Source organism: Hibiscus syriacus, unplaced genomic scaffold (genome assembly GCF_006381635.1).
Source record: "Hibiscus syriacus cultivar Baekdansim isolate YM2019G1 unplaced genomic scaffold, ASM638163v2 tig00110597_pilon, whole genome shotgun sequence".
NCBI lineage: Eukaryota > Viridiplantae > Streptophyta > Magnoliopsida > Malvales > Malvaceae > Hibiscus > Hibiscus syriacus.
In genome coordinates, this window is record NW_024062795.1 from 1105680 (window position 1) to 1127466 (window position 21787).

Below are 21787 nucleotides of genomic sequence, written 5' to 3' on the forward strand. Positions count from 1 at the left end.
GTAAAATCTGGAGGCACCCCATTATTTTTAACCAAAAGAAGAAGAGATGATGATGCTTTATGCTTTTTAACCAAAAGAGACGTTAATGGAAAGTTAAAGAAGTTAGATAGAAAAGGGTAAGATAGATACTGCAACTCTAACAGGGGAAACTTTCACCGTCAACACTCATGGCAACCAGAGAATTTACAGCTTTTCAATACCATTCAGGCTGGCCTTTCTTTTCACAATAATAAATAAACTTTTTTTTTTTACCATTTCCTATTCTCCAATGGCAAGTTGTTTGTTTGAGAGAATATACACGGGTGGACATTATATTAAACCCGACGCCGTGTTTGCACCAACCAAAAAGTTTAAGACACTTTCCTCTTCTTCCCATCCTAAACACTGTACACAAAGTCAAATAAACAGAGCAAAAAACAAGAGTTTTTAGTTTTTTACCCTTGAAAGAAATATAGCAAAAAGGGTCCAAAACAAAGAGAAAAGATACGAAGTCGAGTTCATTAACAACACAAAAACACTAATACTCCCATACCAAACTTTCTTCGAAACCATTTTGTAAAATGCTCTCTGGGACTACTAATTGATCGCAAGCATACCCGCAATCTTCCAAGCTTTGAATCCATGGAGGAGGATAAAACAACCCATCCACCGACTCTATAAACACGAGTTCATTCTTCAACTCCACTGAGTCATAGCTCGGCCCTAGACTTGGCAGCTCCACTATCTCGCTTAACTCGTCCGACCCTGAAGATAAGTCCATATGAGAAACCAAAGACGACAGCGATGGCGACGACGACAGTGTGGAAGACGATGGGGGAGACTCAAATTGTTCCATCTGGGCAGCTTTGGCTGCCGCGGCTTGGACGTCACGGGGTGCTGATGACGCGGGTCGAGGTAACGAGTTGGCCAGTTGAGGGAAGTTGAGAATCGCTGAGTCGCCTTTGATGCTTAAAGAGGCGGCATCGTGAGCGCGGGCCGCCATTTCGGATGTGGGGAAAGTGCCGAGCCAAATGCGTGATTTTTTGCGTGGCTCTCGGATTTCGGACACCCATTTTCCCCAGCTTCGCATTCGGACGCCACGGTATACTGGATGCTTGCTCGAATCCCTCAGTCTCTTACTCCTCTTGTTAGAATCCAAACTGGCTTCTGGTTTAACGTTCACAGTAGTAGTTGAGTTAGGGGCTGAGCTAGTATGTGAATGAGTTGAACCAGGAGATGAGGGTGATAACGGAAGAGAACAGAAGGAGTTAGAGCTACTCTCTGTCTCTGAAATTTGCAGCTCAGTCATTTGTTTTCTTTTTCTCTCTTACCGCCGGCGACTTAAACTAATTGACCCACCACTGCCGCCGCTACGGAAAAGTACAGTCAGGGTCTGGACGAAAACAGGGGGTTCAGGGTTGACGCTGTTTGGCAAACAGGAAAAATGAAAGAAAAGTGATGAAAGAAGAGAGATTGAGATTAGGGATTGGGGAGTGGCAGCCTGAATATGTTTGATGTGAAGCAGAGAATAGAAGGAAAGAAGCCAATAGGAAGTAAAGTAAGTACAGTTGCTTCGTTTTCGTTTTCTTCTTTGCTCTGAACGGTCCAATGTTGATAATATATACTGAATGAAGAGTTTGGTGGGCTTTTGGAGGAAGAGCCACTTGGTGGTGAGGCAAGAAGACAGACGTCCATAACATTATTTATATTTTTTCTCTATTATAATTATGTTCAAAATATAAATCTTAAAATAATTTAAATAAATAAATAATATATAATCTGAACATAAGGTAAAGAAAACACATAAATTAATATATTAATTTATAGGGTAAATTACACAAATGGTCTTCTAATTATAGAATACTACTTTATTGAGTCCATCGATTATTAAAAATTACATGATGATCACTTGACTATTAATTATGTTCTGAACTCGTATTTGTTCATTAAAAAAATTGACAATAGTATGAGTTGGACGTTAATTGTTAAAGTAAACAAATAGAGACGACACTCTCATGGATTTTATTGATAAAAACTTGTAATATTTTTAAAAGAGAACCGTGTATATATACAACAACAAGAACATCTACCAATTATTTGAAGAAACCCTAACAACCTTAATAACCTCAACCAATCGTAATGACACAACAACTAGCTAGTGTAGCACAAACAAACCCAAATGAGAAAACAACCCATTCTAGCAACACTCAGCACAACTATATATTTCACATTCACTATACTTTCTATTGTTTTACAACATTTAAAACAAAAGTAAACAGGACCCCCTGCAAGAAAAAAACACAATCACAGGAAAAAGCAAATAAAACATTCACCTATCAATACTCAATATACATTAGCAATAGCAACTGATAAAACCTTCAATTTATCTCTGAGCCGAGTAAAAATAAATACCAGACAAAGGTTTAGTCATAATATCAACTACCTATTCATAGGCAGTAACTTCATTCACCATGAGTTGTCCAGAAGCAACTCTCTCACGAACAAAAAATAAGTCAATTTCAACATGCTTAAATGCATCACAAAGGTTTGCTGACACAACAACAACACTCAAATTATAACACAAACTCACAAACTTATCATCCGACACAACATATAGTTCTTTTAATAATGACTATAACAAGATAACCTCAGTGGTAGCACATACTACAGTCTTATACTCTACCTCAACAGTGGACCGTGAAACAACTTGTTGCTTCCTCGTTGTCCATGATACAAGATTTCCATCAAAATAAACACAGAAATTAGTTGTTAATCGTCGATCATCAACATCGAAACCCCAATGAACATTCACAAAACCTATGATAAACAATCGAGAAGCATTAGTAAACCTAAGACATAATCAATAATACCCTAAAGATACCTCATGATTCGTTTGACAACATGAAAATGTTCATCCACATGTGACTGCAAAAACTGAGAAACACGATTAGTAACAAAAGCAATGTTAGGGCTGATAATAGTAACATACTGCAAGGCTCCCACAATAATTTGATATTCAGTGGGATTGACAATAGGAGACCCTCTTTTAGTAGATAACTTACAATTAGTCACCATGGGTGTAGGTAACCCTTTAGTAGTACTAAAATCATACTTAGGGGATGTTTGTTTACTTCAGAATGATTAAGTACTGAATGATTCAAATGATGAATGATTCAGAGGCTCTGTATGAATTAGCTCTGAATGTGACATGTTGTTTGATAATGGCTCTGAATCATTCAGAATGTACTTCTGTGCTGAATCATTCAGCATTGTTTTGCTGAATCAGTCAGCACTGAATCATTCAGAGGTGCGAAACAAACGCGCTAAATGCTGAACCGTTCAGCATTCAATGCTAAATGGTTCCATTAAGAGGCAAACAAACAACCCCTTAGTCAACAACTCTTCAACATACTTTCGTTGACTAAGAGAAATGCTATCAGAAGAGTAAGTAACCTGTATACCCAAAAAGAAATTTAGTTTACCCAAATCTTTTAAAGAAAAAAAACTTTGTTCAAATCAATGATAACCTGTTCAACTTCAAAGGCATCATTCCCGATGATGATAATATCATCAACATATACCAAAAGGTATATGACCTTGTTGTTTACATTTTGAACAAACAAAGAAGTATGATTGTTGGTTGTGTCATAGGAAACTTGGACATGCTAGATAATATTGATATTTCTAATATATGTTTACATGGAAATATTTTAAAAATATGTTGGGTTGCTAAAGATGAGCATGGTTGTTGGTTGTGACATAGGAAACTTAGACATGCTAGCACGAGTGTTTTACAAAATCTTGTTCAAAGCATTATAGTAAGAGGCTTGCCTAAAATAAAATTTGATATTGATAAAATTTGTGATGCATGTGCTAAAGGCAAAACAAAAGAACTTCCTTTAAACCTATTAATGATGTATCATCTAGTAGAGTATTACAACTGATCCATATAGATATTTTTGGGCTTATTAGAACTACTAGCTTGGGTGGAAAACAATATGCATTTGTATTGGTAGATGACTACTCTATGTTTACTTGGGTTCTTTCTTAAGTATAAAAGATGAAGCGTTAGAAAATTTCATCACTTTCTCTAAAATAATCCAAAATTAAAAAGGTTACTCTATTTTAAGTGTTAAGAGTGACCATGGAACCAAATTTGAAAATATTGGTTTTGGTGATTTTTGTAACTTTAAAGGAATTAACCATAATTTTTCATCCCCTAGAATCCCTCAACAAAATGGAGTTGTTGAGAGGAAAAATAGAACTTTAGAAGAAATGGCTAGGATTATGCTTGTGAAAAAAAATTGCCAAAGTATTTTTGGGCGTAAGCCACAAATACCGCTTGTTATGTGATTAATAGAGTAATGATTAGGTCTATTTTAAAGAAAATTTCATAGTTAACATTAGTTATTTTCATCATTTGGATGCAATTTTTTGTTTTAAATAATGAAAATGACAATCTTGATAAATTTGATGCAAAAAGTAATAAAAAGATTTTTCTTGGTTATTCTTTAAATTCTAAAGCTTATTGAGTCTTTAATAAAAGAACTCTAGTGGTAGAAGAGTCAATATATGTTTTTCGATGATAATCCCCTTCCGAGGAAGGATTCTTGTATCGATGACGATGCATGTATCTTAAATCCAAACGAAGTTGGTGAATAATCGTTGAAAGAAGTAAAGAATTAGGAAACTCAAGATGTCTTCAAGAATCTAACTCTAGAGGAAAAGGAAGTCACATACTGAAGGGAGTACAATTATGTCAAGGATGGCGAAATTTTGGGTGATCCATCCAAAGGAGTAACCACTAGATCTTCTCTTAAAAATATTTGTAATTATGTTGCATTTATCTCATGCGTAGAGCCTGATAATATCAAAGAAGTATTAAATACTAAACATTGGATTATGACTATGCAAGAAGATATGTATAGACTTGTTTTTTTTTTAAATTATGTTTAAAAAAATATGTACAATACATGTTAAAGGCATGTATTAACACAAACACGAGCGAGGTGACAACAATGACTCTTATGTATAGACTTTGTTTTCAATTATTAATAAATGCATGTTTAAAATGTTGTATTTAAATACTTGGAAAAAATAATATCTAAACAACGTGAGATTTAAAAATTTATGGTCGAAGTTATTGATTTGAGCTCTTAAAGATGTCTTGAACTTAAATAGATCCATTTCGGCATGATAGTTAAAATAAGTTTTGGATACTCAAATTTCTGTTTCAATTGTTGTATTCTGAACTAGTTGAGATTCAAATGTCTAAAAAAATCTTTTAACTATCATATTGATATGAGTCTAATCAAGTTCAAGAGTTGTTGCAACTCAAAATTAATAATTTTAACCATGGAATTCTTAAATCTCACATTGCTTAGTCATTGATTATTTCAAGTATTTAAATATGACTTTTTAAACATACAATTATTGAGTGATTGAATCCAGTATTCATACATGCATGATTCTATTGCCACCTAACTCATGCTTGTACTATCACGTGCCTTTGGCACATTGCTTATATTTTTTATTTTTAGATAAATTTTATATATTTAGATCTATTTGCTTATTCTTTCGGTTTTATGTCTCTTTTTTTCAAGCTCTAATAACCTTATAAAGATATAACCAACAAGAAATGTCTTTTGAAAATCACGATTGACGTGATACATTTTTATCTTATGTGTTAAATAAGAATATTATATTCTGAATAATTTTTTTAAATATTACTTTTATTAAATAATTTAAAAATAATATTTTTTTAAGTAAATTTACCAATGGGTTGAGATTGATGTTCCTAGACAATATTTAATGCTTATGTTAAAAATGGTAAGAGAGCAAAATTTGGTTAAGAAGAAAGAGAAAGACAGAGCAAGGTAGAAAAGAAATAAATATTTTGATTAGGGATGGCAAACGAGTACAATTTCGTGAATTTCGCACCGCATCCGCTCTAATTGGGGCGGGGATGGGTATAATTTTAGCGGGTAGTGGGCGGGTGTGGATTTAGAAAGTGATACCCGTCGCGGGTAGTGGGCGGGTAATGGGTTTGAGACATTACCCGCCCCGCATCCCCGCCCGAGCTAAATATCCGCCCGCATGCCCGCCTATTTTCTATTATATGTAGGTAGTAGTGAATTTAAATTGGAGCACTCTCAATTGAAGAAAATAAAGAATGATGATTGTAATACTGGAGCATCAGATGTCACAAGTATTGCTTGAAATTTTAGAATGTTGTGCCAAAGAACAAAAACATTATGTGTTTGTCATTTATATTTCTAAACTTTAATTATGTCTTTTATTATGGCGTTTTATGTACTTTAAAATTTATATTAACACTTAATTCAGATAATCTTGGATTATTTTATTATGTTTTTAATGGACATATTTTTTTATGTTTGTTGCTTAAATATAACTTAAGTTTGCTTTCAGGCGGGTCTAGACGGGTACATCACTAGTGGGTAGTGGGTATGGGGATGGATTTGAGAATGTACCCACGTGGGCGGGTGTGGATTTAAAAATTTGCACCCATCATGGGTGGTGGGCGGGTGGTTGATTGAAAAATATTAGGTAGATATGAGGATGGGAGAGGGGGTATCCGTACCCGACCCGCCCGTTTACCATACCTAATTTTGATGGTCCATTTTGATCAATTCAAATAATTCATAAGGACTTTTTTCTTCATGAACAATGTAATTAAAATATCATTTTCTCTAATTTTTTTCTATAAAAATATCTTTTAAACTATCTTCCATAAGTTAAAATTAGAAATTATTATTTAATTAAAAAAACTTAAAAATAGTACAATTATAACCTATCAAATAAATTATCTATATTTAGAAAGAAAACAATACAGTAAAGTGGTACAATGAAGAGTATTTTTGTTAAATCAAGCTAGGGAGGGACCCATAAATTTGATGGGGGAATGTCCAAATCATGCATTAGCCTGCTTATGTAGCCGCACGTCGTAGTCCGGACGACCTCGGTGCATAAAATCAAGAAATGAAGGCTCGAAACGTGTTATTATTTTAATGTTCAAAATCACTTCTCTTTCAGCATATCAATGCCCCCCCCCCTTTCCATCGTGGATTTCGTGCAACCCTTTCCCTTCCCTTTGGCTGAAACATTAATTATAAAAACTCTTAATTTAAATGTAGAAAAGCAAATAATAAAGAAATTCAGGTTTTATAAATGTGTCCGCTGGTGGGTGGTGGTGGTTAGGTAGTAAACATCAATTTAAAGGGACGTGTTCCCACTGGAATTGAATTTCATGTCAGCTAAATAATTACATGATGATGTTTATAGATTCACCATGTGCTTGTCATGCCTTTGGGCTGTTTTAGAGGTAATGGTAATGTAAGTACTACTCATTTTTGGAACCAGACAAGCTATTTTACTCCAATGATCGAGTTAGTACACATTTGAGTGTACGAATGTAGAAAACCAGACGAGTTTTTTCTTTTAACTTTTCATAGTCATGCTGAAGAGAGAATTTGGGTTACAGTTTCATCCAATAGTAAAATAAAAAATGACACGTTTTGGCAATCATTAATGGCAGTGGGAGTCGATGATCTGAATCTTAAACAGTTCGAGCAATCGTTTGTCACATGGGATTGCCCATCCACATGACAATTAACTTTGTTGTATTCATTTATTTCTATGGGCTTCACCATGGTGATCTTCAGCTTTCTTGACACAAATCTGTTCATTCACAACCAGGTTGAGGTTTGTAAATATCCCCATACATGGAGGATATGTTACACGCAGTTTAAAATATAATTCATCGTATATTGCCAAGGTGAGACCTGATCAACATCATTCTTCATTTATAATCACCACTTACCTGCCAGTGTGATCTTCAAAATTCGGTGCTTCTGTCCATGCTTCTCTCCTTGGGTTCCATAACGCCTTCGCATTGGTCTTAGAGCTTTTTTTCCGGCTCAAAATACAGTTGCTATCTATTGCTGTGCAAATTTAAGGCAGATGATGGTACTCATCCCAGATGTTCCCAACATGAGTATGGGGGATATATTATCTCTAAATACATGGAAATCTTGAAAATTTTAACACACACAAATCGAAGTTTGCCCAAGTATTTTAGAGAAACTAAACATTAATCTATGGAAATCTTAAAAACCATATAATATGTTCCTGAGCTTTCTAATGTGTAGAATTGGGTTGATATCTCAAAGAGGGAATAGAAGAAGGGTTATGATCCTTTGCAATAGCACTGCTTCGTCCTAGTCCGATAACTGTACATTGTTCTTCATATTTATTGAAGTACCTGAGTCCAACACCGTGTCCAACACATTTTCGGACACATAGAGAGATATGAGCCCTCCAAGTGTATGAGAACTTAAAAAAGGATTGAATATACTCGTGTAGGGCACGTATACGGATCCAACACTTGTCCATAATATTGATACAAACTACAACGAATAATGACCAGGATGTTTTACACAAACATGCAATCAAGGGAGCAGAGCTACCATAAAACTTGTTTTCTTACTCTTTTCTGACTATGACTAAATAACTAGCCCCTGTAGTTCAGGCTCACAGCCATGGCTAAACACAGTATTGTCTGGTTAGAAGCTGATTTCTGCAATCAAAATGTGTTCTAACATGGAAAACAAGCTCTTAAATGTACTTATTACAGTTAACAGCAACCATAATTTGATCCTTTATTTCCTTCTGTATGGAGGCTGCATGAAGTCCAATCTTCAAATCATGAAAAATTAAAGCATGGAACAAACATGTCAGGAACTTGTTTTTCTTATTATTTCTATTAAGTTTGAAAAACATAAAGAATGTCTTTCTATGTCATTGTGAATAGGATTTAAATCAGGTTATTCATAAAAATGCAACAGTACAGACAGACACTAGGTTTCTTACCCTTTCCTTCTCTTGGGGCTTAAAACGAAGTCATCTTCGTCTTCATCAATATTGTTGTTGATCCGTTTCTTGGCTTTTAAGTCTCCATTCTTTGAACTCTCGGGTTTGCTGCTTGGTTTCGAAGGTTTAATTGGAGTGCCGGCCCGAAGTTGCTTCTGCCTTTTCTGCTTCTTTCGTATGCTTTTCTGGCTTTTTCAGGGGACAACAAGCCATGTTCCATCATCCTGCAAATCGAATCGTGTTAATTATTCTCTATAGACATGCTCTATTACAGCAACTGATGATCCTAAATATTACTCCTGGAGAGTCGAGAACCATATGATTTGTCATAACTTATCAATTCCACGACCACTGATATTGGAGAGAATTTTCTACTCTACAAAATGACAATGGAGATCTGGGAGGCTGCAAAGGAAACCTACTCCAACTCGAACAATTTTTTGAACTATTTGACATCAAGACAAAACTTCATGAGCTACGACAGGGGAGCTGACTACCACTCAATACTACATCATCACAAGGTATTGACAGCGATTAGATCTATTTGATACTAATTCTTGACAAATTTTTGCTCATCAACATTGTATCAGAAGATTATTGCTCAAAAAGGAAAAATTCACTTCCTTCTTGGTCTCAACAAAGAATTAGATAAGGTAGGAGGCAGAATCTTGGACAACAAACCCTTTCCTTCCATCCGAGAGAGAAGAAAGCAGAAGAAACCAATGCTAGTCGAAATGATCCACGTGAAGCACACCTAAAGGCTGTTAATTGAATCCTAGGATACCTAAAAATGACTCCACGACACATATTACTCTTTAAAGAGAGTGAACCGTGGGGTAAAGGTATTCACGAATGCAAGCTGAGCTAGAGAATTAACTAAAAGGAGCTCTCTAAGTGGCTACTATAATCTAGTTACTTGGAGAGGCAAAAAGTAGTTCGTAATCTCAAGAAGTAGTGTGAAGGCCAAATTTCGAGCACTTGCTTCAGAAATTCGTGAAGGAATATGGATTCAAAGACTATTAAAAGAGTTAGAGGTTGACTCAAAGGATCACTTCAAGATACAAAGCGGTAATCAATCAGCCATAAGCATTGCTAAAAATCCTCTTCATTATGACCGAACAAAACGTGTGAAGATTGACAAACTCTTTATTTCAGAATAGGTCAACAATGGGACTGTGGAACTAAACTATATTCCAGACTCAACAACAATTTGCGGATATTCTTACCAAAGCCCTTTCAAGAACGAGCTTTGACGGACTCAAGCACAAGTTGAGTTTGTACAACATATACACCCAGCTTGAGGGAGTGTGGAAAGCTGTCGTGATTAAAAAGCTATTAAAAAAAGGATTTTTTGTTTTTCTTAAGTTCTAATTCTAATTGTAATTTACTTGTACTTTATGGCTAGGTTTTATCTTCTTAGAAGATAAGAAAAACTTTTTTAAGGAGATAAAGGTCAGAAAAATGATACATAGGGGCTGTTTGTTTGCCTCTTAATGGAACCATTCAGCGCGTTTGTTTCGCACCTCTGAATGATTCAGTGCTGACTGATTCAGTAAAACAGTGTTGAATGATTCAGCACAGAAGTACATTTTGAATGATTCAGAGTCATTATCAAACAACATGTCACATTCAGAGTTAATTCATACAGAGCCTCTGAATCATTCAGCATTTGAATCATTCATACTTAATCATTCTGAAGTAAACAAATAACCCCTTAGTTGAACTTTACTTTTGTAATTCTCATACTGTTTTTTATTTTTTTCAGCAAGCAATTCGAACATAACTTATTCTCTCTTCATTCGATTTATCACCTCCTTTCTTCTTAGAATATTTACATAGTGTGACCCCTAGCACTGATCCTACGATATCAGACCCGAAACCTAATCAATCTTTGTACAATACTAAGACTAATATAATGAAGATCACTAACTGATGTCAGAGAAAAGAACCCTTTGGAAGGAAAATGGATAAGGTAAGCAAAGTGAAATAGCATAAATCACTGTATAAATCGAAGATAAGGGTTACAGACTTGGCCATTTTTAGCATCGATTCTTCTTTCTCAAAAGTGAGGAGAAGAATGCAGCTGTAAGGCTTAAGACTAATCAATGTATCCCAGAGTAATGCAGATAATCTGTGTGTCTATACAGGAAGATAATAATGATAATTCAGAGTCGACCTTTTCGGCATTAGGCTAGCACAACCACTACCTCAATATGTACCTGATTCGTCAGCCCTATAAAAAAATGCCAACTCCATTTATATATATATATATATATATATATATATATATATTCTGATTAACCTGCGTAGTTTCTATTTTATATCCAGGGTACCCTTAAAGTTTGCAATTTCAGGCCCCTAATACGGTCAAACAAGCAATAGTTAAGCACATATGTATCAGTGGTTCTTCATGTTATTTTGAGATCCGTATTGCAGGATAGAAAATACTGAAATATAAGCTCTCTTTTTCGATAGAACTATGCACTTAAAAGAGATGCGCAAGTTCACTTTAAGCATATAAATATACTGTTTCAATTCAGGGAGGAAAGCTTATTTCATAGGAGAACACTCCGGGGGAGACTAAACCCTTAAAATAAGAATAGTGTTTGCCCTGTACGGTACTTACTGGTGCTATCAGGCCTTGGAGAAAAGAACTAGTATCTGAGAAGAGATTGGGAAATGTCGGAAAAAGCGATGGTTGCAGAATACGAGAAGGAAAAAGATAGGCTTGAATAGATTTTTCTTCTACTAGGTCGATTACTAGACTGAATATTCCTAACCAAACAACTATGAAGCATCACATAAAAGAATTGACCTTCCACTATCAAAAGATAAAAGAGTATGATTGCGACTCGATCCTAACTCCACAAGGCATAAAAAAGATGCCTTAGGCTTTGAACTGGAGCAACATGCAAGTGGTTCAATGATTCTATTTCTTAAGCTTTGTATAGAGTTATATGCATATACAAGTAGTATTGTTACCAGAAGGAAAGCCTCACCAAAATTCTGCCATTTCACTTGTCGGTATTTGTTCAAACAGAGACTCGTAAAAGATTCGTAATGGTTCTCTCTGCCCAGAAAATAGACGTTAACATTAATTATCAGAGACTAGTTTCTGGACAAATGCAAGATTTGAGATTATATGAAGACAACCTCTTCAGGAGGATCATGTTTCTGGCCAGGCAAAGTATAAACCTTCTTCTCCCTAACTTTAGTTTTTGTAGCAGTAGGTTTTGATGAACTTGAACTTGTTTTCGATTTTACCTTCAAAATCAATGAAGAATTCACACTTCAGCGAGAGAACAGACAAAACTATCAAAGCTGCTAATTCATCAAAGGTTAATTAAATTGATCGACTTATGAATCCATCCATCATTAGATTTTAATTAAATTGATCGACTTATGAATCCATCCATCATTAGATTTACTACAGACACGCAAGTCAAACTTAGAAACTAACGATTCACTGTAACCAAAAAAAAAAAAACGAAACCCGGATCATGAAATTGAGAAACAATAAACAAAAACCAACAAATCTAAAAAAGAAGAATTTAACAAGGAAATTCGAGATGGGTACCTCTGTTATTGTTACGACAGATTTTTGCTTAGCATCAAGGGGCTGTTTGCTGGAGCTTTCAGTCTTCTTCTTGTTGATAGCAGCATCAAATTTTGCCTTTGAAGAACCATCTTGGACTGTTCTTCACCTCAACTAAATTGACTTTGGTCTCTGTGGCCATTTTTTCTCCCAGATTTCAATTCTATGTTGATATGCTCACCTGATCAGATCAAATCTCTTCTCTTTTTCATGTTCCTGCCTTCATTGAAGAATCTATTTCATGTGTTTTGCAGTCTGTTTAACTATTAAATGATGAAAAGTAAAACAGGCTTTTGGTCGATAAACTTTTGGTGGTGGTGGTTGTCGTTTAACCACTTTTTGAGATTGTCGATTACATGCGTTTTCTTTTTCCTGCTGAAATACAAGGCTGAAGTATATCATGTGGAATTATTTTAGCGCCCTTGTGGTTTTATGCATGAAATCCATAGGACGTTAAAGGATAAAACGGTCAGTTCGGAATATCCTGCGAGAGATGTATCTTCAACTTTGTTCACCTGCCTTTCGTTTCTTCTTTTTCACAGTTTTCATGAATTTACGGATTTATCCTTTGCACTGATTTTCATGTTACGACATTTTAAAACACGTCGTCTCACAGTGTCTGGCCTGTACACGTGGCGGGAAACCGTGCGTTCCGTTGAGAGAGTGTTAAACGCTGTCAAAAACTTCCATGCTTCGTTTCCAATGCATGGGATATGATTTGCTTTTTCGGGAATTGTCTTACTATTTTCTGTTTTGTATGTATAAATCAGTGAGCTTGAAGAAAATTGACAAATACTATTAGGGTTGAGTAAAACTCGATTCGATTCGAAAAATTGATTTTTTTTTAATTTATAGTTATTCGAGTCAAGTCGAATTATCAATTCGATTTTCGAGTTGGAATTTCAAAATTGCGAGTAACTCGAAAAATCAAAAATTTGAACGATTATTTTGAAAGATTTACGATTTGGTCTATGATTTCCTATTCTTCGGTTCCTCCTTTATTTTAACTCAAATTTTCACTATATTTGAACTACATGCTCCTAAACCATCATAGAATATATATGTACTTTCAATTCTACTTTGATGATAATTTTTTTATTTTTTTCAATTTAGTCCCTCAATTCTATATGATTTCTGTATTTCTTCAACTCATAATTCATTTTAAGTATGTTTTTGACCAAATTTAAACCACATGCTCCCATACCACTATAGAATACCTATGCAACTTCAATTCTTAGCTTTTTACTAAAAATACTCTTTTTTTAATTTAATCCTTTAACTTTACATTTTACTCAAATTAGTCTTTGACTGCAATTGTTTACAAATTCTTTCTTCACATCAATTCTTTGGCACCTTTATACTCTCATTAATATTTTATCCTCAAAACACTTTCTTTGAAATATAATATTGTAAATATACTTTATAATTTTAGATTGTATGTGATATATTAAATAACATTGTAATGTGAAAAGAATATGAAAAAAATATATATCTTATATGGTTAGAGAAAATCGAAAAATTAGAATAAATCCGTACTATATACTATAATAATTACAATTAAATTTGTATAGAAACTCGAACAACTCGACTCGAACAATTCAACTCGAATTTCTTAAACTCAACTCGACTCGAAAAAATTTCAAGTCAACTTCGAGTTGTAAAATATGACTCGCCAACTCGAATAACTCAAATTTTTTTGACTCAACTCGATTGAATACTCATCCCTAACTACTATAGAGCAACACTGCCTTTTCATTTGATAACAAATTAAAAATTATTATTTATAATTTATTTTTTCTTAAAATATAACGTTTTATTTAATAACCTTTGAATTAGGGACGGCAAACAAGTACAGTTTCGTGGATTCCGCACCGCATCCGCTCCAATTGGAACGGGGATGGGTATAATTTTAGCGGGTAGTGGGCAGGTGTGGATTTATAAAGTGGTACCCGTCGTGGGTGGTGGGCGGGTAATGGGTTTGAGACATTACCCGCCCCGCATCCGCCCGCCCCACATCCGCCCGCCCATCTAAATATCTATTAAATTTTGGACCATTATGAATATAGGTGTAATTTTAGGGACTAATTTATAAATTTTAATATTGTATAATATATAACATATAATTTAACCAAATGTTAAGGATATTTAGTCTTTAATATGGTCTTTAATTAGGGAAATATTCGGCTCTTTGATTAAACTCATAATCCCACTAACCATGTCACTTTCTATGTTCTTTAGCCCATGCTGCCCATTCAAACACAAATTAGCCGTACTATATGTATTAACATCAAAAGCAGCAGTTTCCATGTTCTTTAGCCCCTAAAAACCTATATTAGGCACACTATGAGCATTAACATCGAAAGCAACTCAACAATCCAGCTCTGCGACTACATGCTCCCTACAATCTGTCTCCAAAACATTCGTAGAGTCACTCATCTGACAAATTGAAGCATGCGTTGCTACCCCATCACGAACTGTCTGGGAACCAACTCCAACATCCCATTAGTTTGCTATTAGGCAAGTCTAGATGGGTACGTCGCTAGTGGGTGTGGGGATGGATTTGAAAATGTACCCGCGTGGGCGGATGTGGATTTGAAAATGTACCCGCGTGGGCGGATGTGGATTTGAAAATTTGTACCCATCATGAGTGGTGGGCAGGTGGTAGATTGAAAAATATTAGGTGGGTATAGGGATGAGAGAGGGAGTATCTGCACCCGACCCGCCCGTCCCTACTTTGAATAGTATCTATAAAAAGGCTGATAACTTGTTACATAATATTCAATATATAAATAAACTAAACCAAAAAGAAAAAAATTCCTTTTTTCCTTTTATTGCCGTAATTTTATCCCTAGGTTAAGTCCATGTGTTGCGATAGAAATAAAGAGTTGGTTATTTTACTGAAGTGAACTTGTTTCCTTGTACTGTCGGAATCATAACATTTCGGATCAGAATGATGTATTATTTTTTCGGTGATAATTAGAACTGGTCTGACCGGAACTTGTTTCTTGGCATCAATGGAATCCAATTCAAAAGTGAAAAACATGTTGGGCGAGGCAGATTTTATTGTTAACGAAAATAGGGAAGAACACGAACACTGACAATCATATTTCTCAAAATGCTAATTAAAGCATTTCAATGCGATCTCATTGATCCAGTTATGATGTTTAAGGAGGGGCTACCGTCAAGACACAATGTTGCTGGGCACAGAGTTGGCCTTCCAAAGCAAAGAATAAAAAACAAAACACCTTCTAATGCCTTGCCATTTTTTGGCGAATGTTCCATGCATAGGCATCCGAAGCGATTACATGTAGTGATTTGTCCAAGGAGGGGATGCAATCGGGTCATTTCCCAACAATGTCACCGGACAAGACTGGACCTTGGATCAAAAACGAAAAACAAAACACCTAATATTGCCTTCATGACCTTTTTGTAACGCTAAAACCGATGTTTGATGAATTGGGGCATAAGAGAAGACTACAAGCAGTGATTTTATCTATGATGACCATAGAGAGTACCTATCGGGTCATTTGCCAATAATGTTGTGGGCAGACTTGGACCTTAAAATCAAAAATGAAAAACAGTAAGCCTGCTATATTGCCTCCATTACCTTTTTTGTAATGCTAAGACCAATGCATGCTCCATGCATTTGAATCAGACAAGAAGACAAATAACGATTATATCTAAATTCTATTTCTTAATAATGCATGAATGATGATAACCGAGAGAGGGTAAAACTCGGTTCAAAGCTTCATGAACCACTGAACTACCACTAAATGATTATTGGACTTCCACAGTACCTAGGTGGAATCGAAGGAAAGTCTTGCTACCTATTATTTGACCCACCTTGACAGCACCAGTACTATTAGGCATGGCTCTTTCACTCACCCTACCTGTAACAGCAAAATAAAATGATTACAAGCAAATCAACATCGGCATAAATGGACATGGGTAAGAAACCAGAAAACAATCTCATTAAGAACATCCACATATATCCATTAAACATAGAACATGTTTGAACAATTCATTAACGACTATATTCATTTCAAGCTCTCTATTTAATACTGAGGTATAACAACAGAGAGCTCAAAGAGATTGACAAAATGTAATGGCTTTTAGAGTTTCAATGAAAACAAAAAGTAATGGCTAGAAAGATGCAGTTATTCATGACTAGAAAAAACAAAATTAATGTAATTACCTCAATCACCTAAGGTATAAACCTCTGAAATACAAAAATTATCTTCGTATCACTTCAATATTAGCAGTGATTGCTATTGATAATTCTTCTAACATCCACTGGCAAATGAGACAAATTTATAAAGTCAAGCAAATAAAACAAAGTATACGGTTATATAAGTGATGACAATTGACAGAATTCCCAAAAATTACAAGATAGCACGAGTACCTCAAACTCTACATTACAGTACTTTTTCAGATTCTGATGGACGCGGGAACACTAGATTCAAAGTGATCCAGGTAAACATCCAGGGCTTTGATCCAAATTTATGAAGTAATGAGAAAAGAAAGGAAATGCATCCTGAATTAAATGAGATACAAGGTCGAAACAACCGTATCACACAAATGAAATTTTATCATCTACTAACAGAAGAATGGAGAAAACACTTTACACATCATCCATCGAACAATATAACATGAAACTGGCTTAACCATTATCCCCATGCATGCAGAAAAAACCAAGCTTTTATGGACCAGGGTCCAGCACAATCCCACATATGTTGCTCTCTCATGGTCACCTCAACGAAAGCATAGATACAATCTGCCATCTCCCAGCAGGATCTTGAGCAATCCAAAGTCCTCACTTCATGATACTTGAAACACAAGCTGTGGACTCCCTAAAATCCAAAACTGAAATCACAACCGGAGCTTAGCCAGACATATAGAGTATATCCATTCGCTTCCTAAAGTAGAAATTCATTCAAAATAATCTAATATTAAAATGAAATGGTTTTCTAAAGATGCCCTCCTATACCAATCACTTGGTTGAAGATATTCTTTGAAATGATGACATCCAGCTGCTTGAAGCACCAGTTTTGTTCCCAAGTCCACGACCATTATTTGTAGCTTCAGCTGGCCCCTCAGCTTTGGGTAGGTTCTTTTTCAAGGCACTAGGAAGAGCAAATGAAGTGGATGGCATGACTGTACTGTTCCCCAACTGAAACAATCACACCCAACAGCAGTTATTTTAAATTCAATGACTGATGATGAAGTTACATCATAATAAAACTAATAAACAGAAATGGCAAGGACCAAACCTTAAAAGCATGCCACATTAATTTCAATTCACTTCCTTTTCTAGATTTAAACAGGCAGTTTATAAGCATACATTAAACATGATATAACACGCTTCATCAGGTAACTTAAATGTTTTTCGCTCATATTTTGACTAACTGACGGTCTAAACTGCATACGAACATCTGGACGACCAAGGTTACTTGATCCTCTGTGCTCCATAACTTCACCTGAATAAGAAGCATCCCTCATTCCTGTAATTCAAAAACAAGGCAAGATGTGTTTCATAAAAGAAAATTTCCAAAATGAGTTCAGAAGTAAGAAATGGATTCCACAAGAAGTCACTAACTAAAATCTATGAAAGATGGAAAGTATAGCAGAAATGTCCATGCTCTAAAAGTGACCAAACTGATAATATAGTTGAAAAATTATGAACAAATTCTTGGAGCACTTACCTTTAAGCTTATCCGTAGTCATTGCTTGGTTTTTTCTTGTTCCGGAAAAAGGCAGCAAATCCTGGAATCAGGTGAATCAAGTATAACCACATAGACTAAGTAAAGAAATCAACCAGAAAATGAAGCAGCCTCCAAATTTAATCATGCAACTATAAGAAAAAATTACTGGTGATACATTTTGGTTAGATGTCATGGAATACATGGGTCAAAAAAAATTCAAGAGATGCAAGAAAGTCTTTAAATTGACAGAACTAAAGAAAAAATAATAACCAAAAGGAATTAAGAAAATACTAACAGATGATTGAGGATGTGTTTTTGTCCTTTGAGCCTGCTGGTACTTTAGAATTGTCCAGTCAAATATGAAATCAAACTCATAACCTGCCCCATAGAATACAAGGAAGTTGGAAACCAGAAGATGCAAATATCAGTCTGATGTTGCCCACACAGATACAGGATACAGCCACCACCATCAGAAAGGACTAAAAAATAAAGTTGGTTTAGAAATCTAGGTTCATCAAAATTATTAGTTGTCAACAACATAGCAACCCAGCCATGCAACTTAAATGGAAGAAAATGAGGAAAATGGTGAACTTAAGTAGTCGAATATCTTCTCGGCTAAACAAATCCCGAAACAGACGCTTCAAGAATCCATAATCAGGCCTCTGATCGAACTTTAAAGAGTGGCAATAATGAAAGTATGATGCAAACTCCACAGGGTGCAACTTGCACAAGACCTTTTGAACATGAAACAAATGATAGGTAAGCATTGAATGATGCTCAAACCATTTTTGTTGAAAATGAACAATCGCTGGTGCTCAAATAATTTTTCTTTCATGCAAGGGATATATATCTAAGAAGGAAATACCTCTATTGGCGTTGCTACTTTCTTCTCACATATTTTGTTATACTTCTGCTTCTTTGTAGCAGCCTTTAGACCTTGCCAAGGAAGACTAAATGCAGAAATTAATGAAATCAGACTTGTATAATTAGAAGTTTTGTGCAACATAACATTTGAATATATGAACTCATCACAATGAATTAGGTACAGACCAAAGCAAAAACTTGGCTCGTACAAGCACAACTACAACCCTAAAGTACTGGAGTGATAGAAGAGTAATGACAGTTGAATTGGGGTATACCTTCCTCTCAAGAAATACAAAAGAACATAGCCAAATGATTCCAAATCATCCCGACAGCTTTGCTCTGCGGAGATTAAAGAGAAATCAGGACACCTTCAGAGCTCTGCCGGACATTAAAAAGAATAGGAAAAAGAAAAAAAAAGACGTGAATACCCTTACCAATTCCAAGATGAGCATTACAACTAGCATAACGTGCAGTTCCTGTTAAATTTTTATTCTCCCTATAAGAGTTATAGAAGAAAGAAGAGTACTTAGCCAGGGACAAATAAAGAAAAGCAAAAGCACTAACAAACGGGCCAAGAAAAATAACACTTTTAAAAGTGAAATTCTTTACAGGCTCATACATAGAAATAAAAATGGATTAGAAACAGAGCATCAAGTGAAGTTGCCTAATCATGCTAAAATGGAAAGCCAACCAAATATTAAACAAGAACTTGGTAATTGGATTACTACCTGTAAGGAATGTGTCGATTTGTGTTGGGATCACGGTATCTTTTGGCAAGACCAAAGTCGATGATGTAGACCTGACCGGGGGTGGGGGGGGAGTTACAGAAAATAAATAAAGCAGAAATAAGGGAAGTATCATTTATGCAAATCAAGCATTGAAGAAATATACCTGATTTGCTTTCCTGCCAAGACCCATGAGGAAATTATCTGGTTTGATGTCTCTATGCAGAAACCCCTTAGCATGCATAAATTCTACTCTGGTAATCTAAAACTCATCAAAAGAAAACAGCAGTTCAGACAGAAGGTTAGGCAAATAACAACCCAAAAGAAAATTAGCAAAATGTTTTCAGTGAAAACTCTCCCATACGAGCAGTGCCACCTAATTTGCAATATTATCTAGACAACTCTTATTTGCAAATTATGTATCTGATTACCATTTGATCAGCCAAAATTAAGACTGTTTTCAATGAAAACTTTCTCCCACAATAGACAAACAGGTCTTCCAGGCTCGGTCCCAGCAAGTCAAGAACAAGCATGTTATCTTCTCCATTTACTCCACACCATTTTATACGAGCAATGCCACCTAAAAATGAATAAATTTGTGCAAATACCAATTGAATTGACATAGCTGAAGAAACATTTAAACAAAAGTTTGCATTCTCATCATAAAATTATCAAAAAATTTTGCTTACTTCCTCCTTGAAGAATATTATACAACTTGGCTTCATATAGCAATTGAGGATGTTTTGTCTGCCTGTTTTCCTGACACCAACACGAGAGATAAATTTCATTAGGTTATTTCAATTCGGTTTAACTCCCTTCGGAAAGTAGCTTTTCCATCAACATGATACAACCTTCAAGCTGCTATTCAAGTATAAAATCAAGCTGCATAATCAATTTTACAAATTTATCAAAATACTTGATTAGTTTCAATACCACCACCTATAATAGCCATTTTTTGTTAAAAAATTATATCAATTTTGTGCTACACAATTCAGCATCCTACTCAAACCTTAATATCACAGCTGAAAGATTTCTTTTAAAACATTCACAGTGAAGAAAATAAAGAAAAAACAGAACTTGCTAACAAGTTTCTAAGTGCAGACTTACAATCTTTACAGCGACAGTTTCACCCGTCTCAATATGAGTAGCTGAAATAAGTCAAAAACAAATAAAAACATAAACATATATTAAATTGATAAATTTGAGATGGATTAATATAATCAAAGAGAAAATAGAGCTAAGAGATGAGGAGAAGAAAAGTCACCGAGATAGATTTCACCAAACGATCCACTTCCGATTTTGCGACCTAGTTTGTACTTCTGTCCAATGATCCTCTCCATATATCAGCTGGAATTCTTTCTCTCTCGATTTTCCCAAGAATCAGTCGATTTATTGTTGGATTTGCGAAAGGGAGAGAAAATTAGGGCAAGTAATTGATAAATTCTTCATGTATATTCTACCTTTACCATTTAACATGAATTATAATGCATAAAACAAAAGAGAGATGATTTGGTAGAACAAAATGTTCTTAATTTTGAGGTTGTGAGTCTCACAGAAGTCATTTCATAATTCAGAAGCTTTCTATTGAAATTGTTCTCAATCTAATATTTGAAATAGCCTATTATTTTACCTCTTTTTATCCTCATTATATATGAGAACAAGGGACATCTAGCCATTTATAATGCATTAAAAAGAATGAAAATTTTAAAAAAAGTGATGTTAATATTTTTTTTATATTTTTGTAGTTATTTAATTTATAATATTTAAATTAATTATTAAAAGTCATATAATTTTTATATTATTTATTTCATAAAATAAAGACATAATAATTAAATGCAACATGCGTTTCAACTTATTTATCACACATGTATGCTACGCACTTAATTTTGTTTCTATAAGAAATAAAAGTTGGGAGATGGTCGACTGCTTGTGGCATCCCCAGGCCACCAAACATTCCAACTTAGGATCATTATTGCATCTGCCTGACAGTGATATGTATATAAGGGCATTTTATAATGATTTTCTGAAATTAT

The 21787-nt window shown here is 34.9% G+C and overlaps 2 protein-coding genes and 1 pseudogene across 4 annotated transcripts; all 3 read right to left on the bottom strand.

Annotated features, from left to right (window-relative positions):
- Positions 1-221: 221 nt before the first annotated feature.
- LOC120134165 (dehydration-responsive element-binding protein 3-like) lies at positions 222-1583 on the bottom strand. The gene has a single exon (XM_039150636.1). It carries the CDS (start codon positions 1286-1288, stop codon positions 518-520), a length of 771 nt encoding a protein of 256 aa, XP_039006567.1. The 5' UTR covers positions 1289-1583; the 3' UTR covers positions 222-517.
- Positions 1584-8400: 6817 nt separating this feature from the next.
- On the bottom strand, positions 8401-17244 carry LOC120134746 (annotated as a pseudogene).
- LOC120134740 (casein kinase 1-like protein 3) lies at positions 16977-21203 on the bottom strand. Of its 3 annotated transcripts, none has more exons than XM_039151177.1 (15): positions 21019-21203; positions 20862-20902; positions 20444-20513; positions 20186-20334; positions 19921-20016; positions 19758-19828; positions 19464-19525; positions 19305-19368; positions 19031-19115; positions 18773-18899; positions 18461-18543; positions 18166-18226; positions 17843-17964; positions 17451-17633; positions 16977-17313 (listed from the first exon to the last, which is right to left on the bottom strand). In XM_039151177.1, the coding sequence occupies exons 1-14, from the start codon at positions 21092-21094 to the stop codon at positions 17454-17456; spliced, it is 1287 nt and encodes a 428-aa protein (XP_039007108.1). In that variant the 5' UTR covers positions 21095-21203; the 3' UTR covers positions 16977-17313; positions 17451-17453. The 3 variants fall into 3 exon arrangements, with proteins under 3 accessions (XP_039007108.1, XP_039007109.1, XP_039007107.1); XM_039151178.1 differs by having other exon boundaries at positions 16977-17326; XM_039151176.1 differs by having other exon boundaries at positions 16977-17633.
- Between the last annotated feature and the right edge of the window lie 584 nt (positions 21204-21787).

What these genes read in the sequence shown, in the direction of transcription:
- LOC120134165 (XM_039150636.1), bottom strand. Translation starts at nt 1,288, where the DNA reads ATGACTGAGCTGCAAATTTCAGAGACAGAGAGTAGCTCTAACTCCTTC.
- LOC120134740 (XM_039151177.1), bottom strand. Translation starts at nt 21,094, where the DNA reads ATGGAGAGGATCATTGGACAGAAGTACAAACTAGGTCGCAAAATCGGA. An exon ending in GTTTGGTGAAATCTATCTCG is followed by an intron (nt 20,903 to 21,018) that starts GTGACTTTTCTT and finishes GACTTATTTCAG; the next exon opens with CTACTCATATTGAGACGGGT. An exon ending in TAATTTTGGCTGATCAAATG is followed by an intron (nt 20,017 to 20,185) that starts GTAATCAGATAC and finishes GATGAGTTTTAG; the next exon opens with ATTACCAGAGTAGAATTTAT.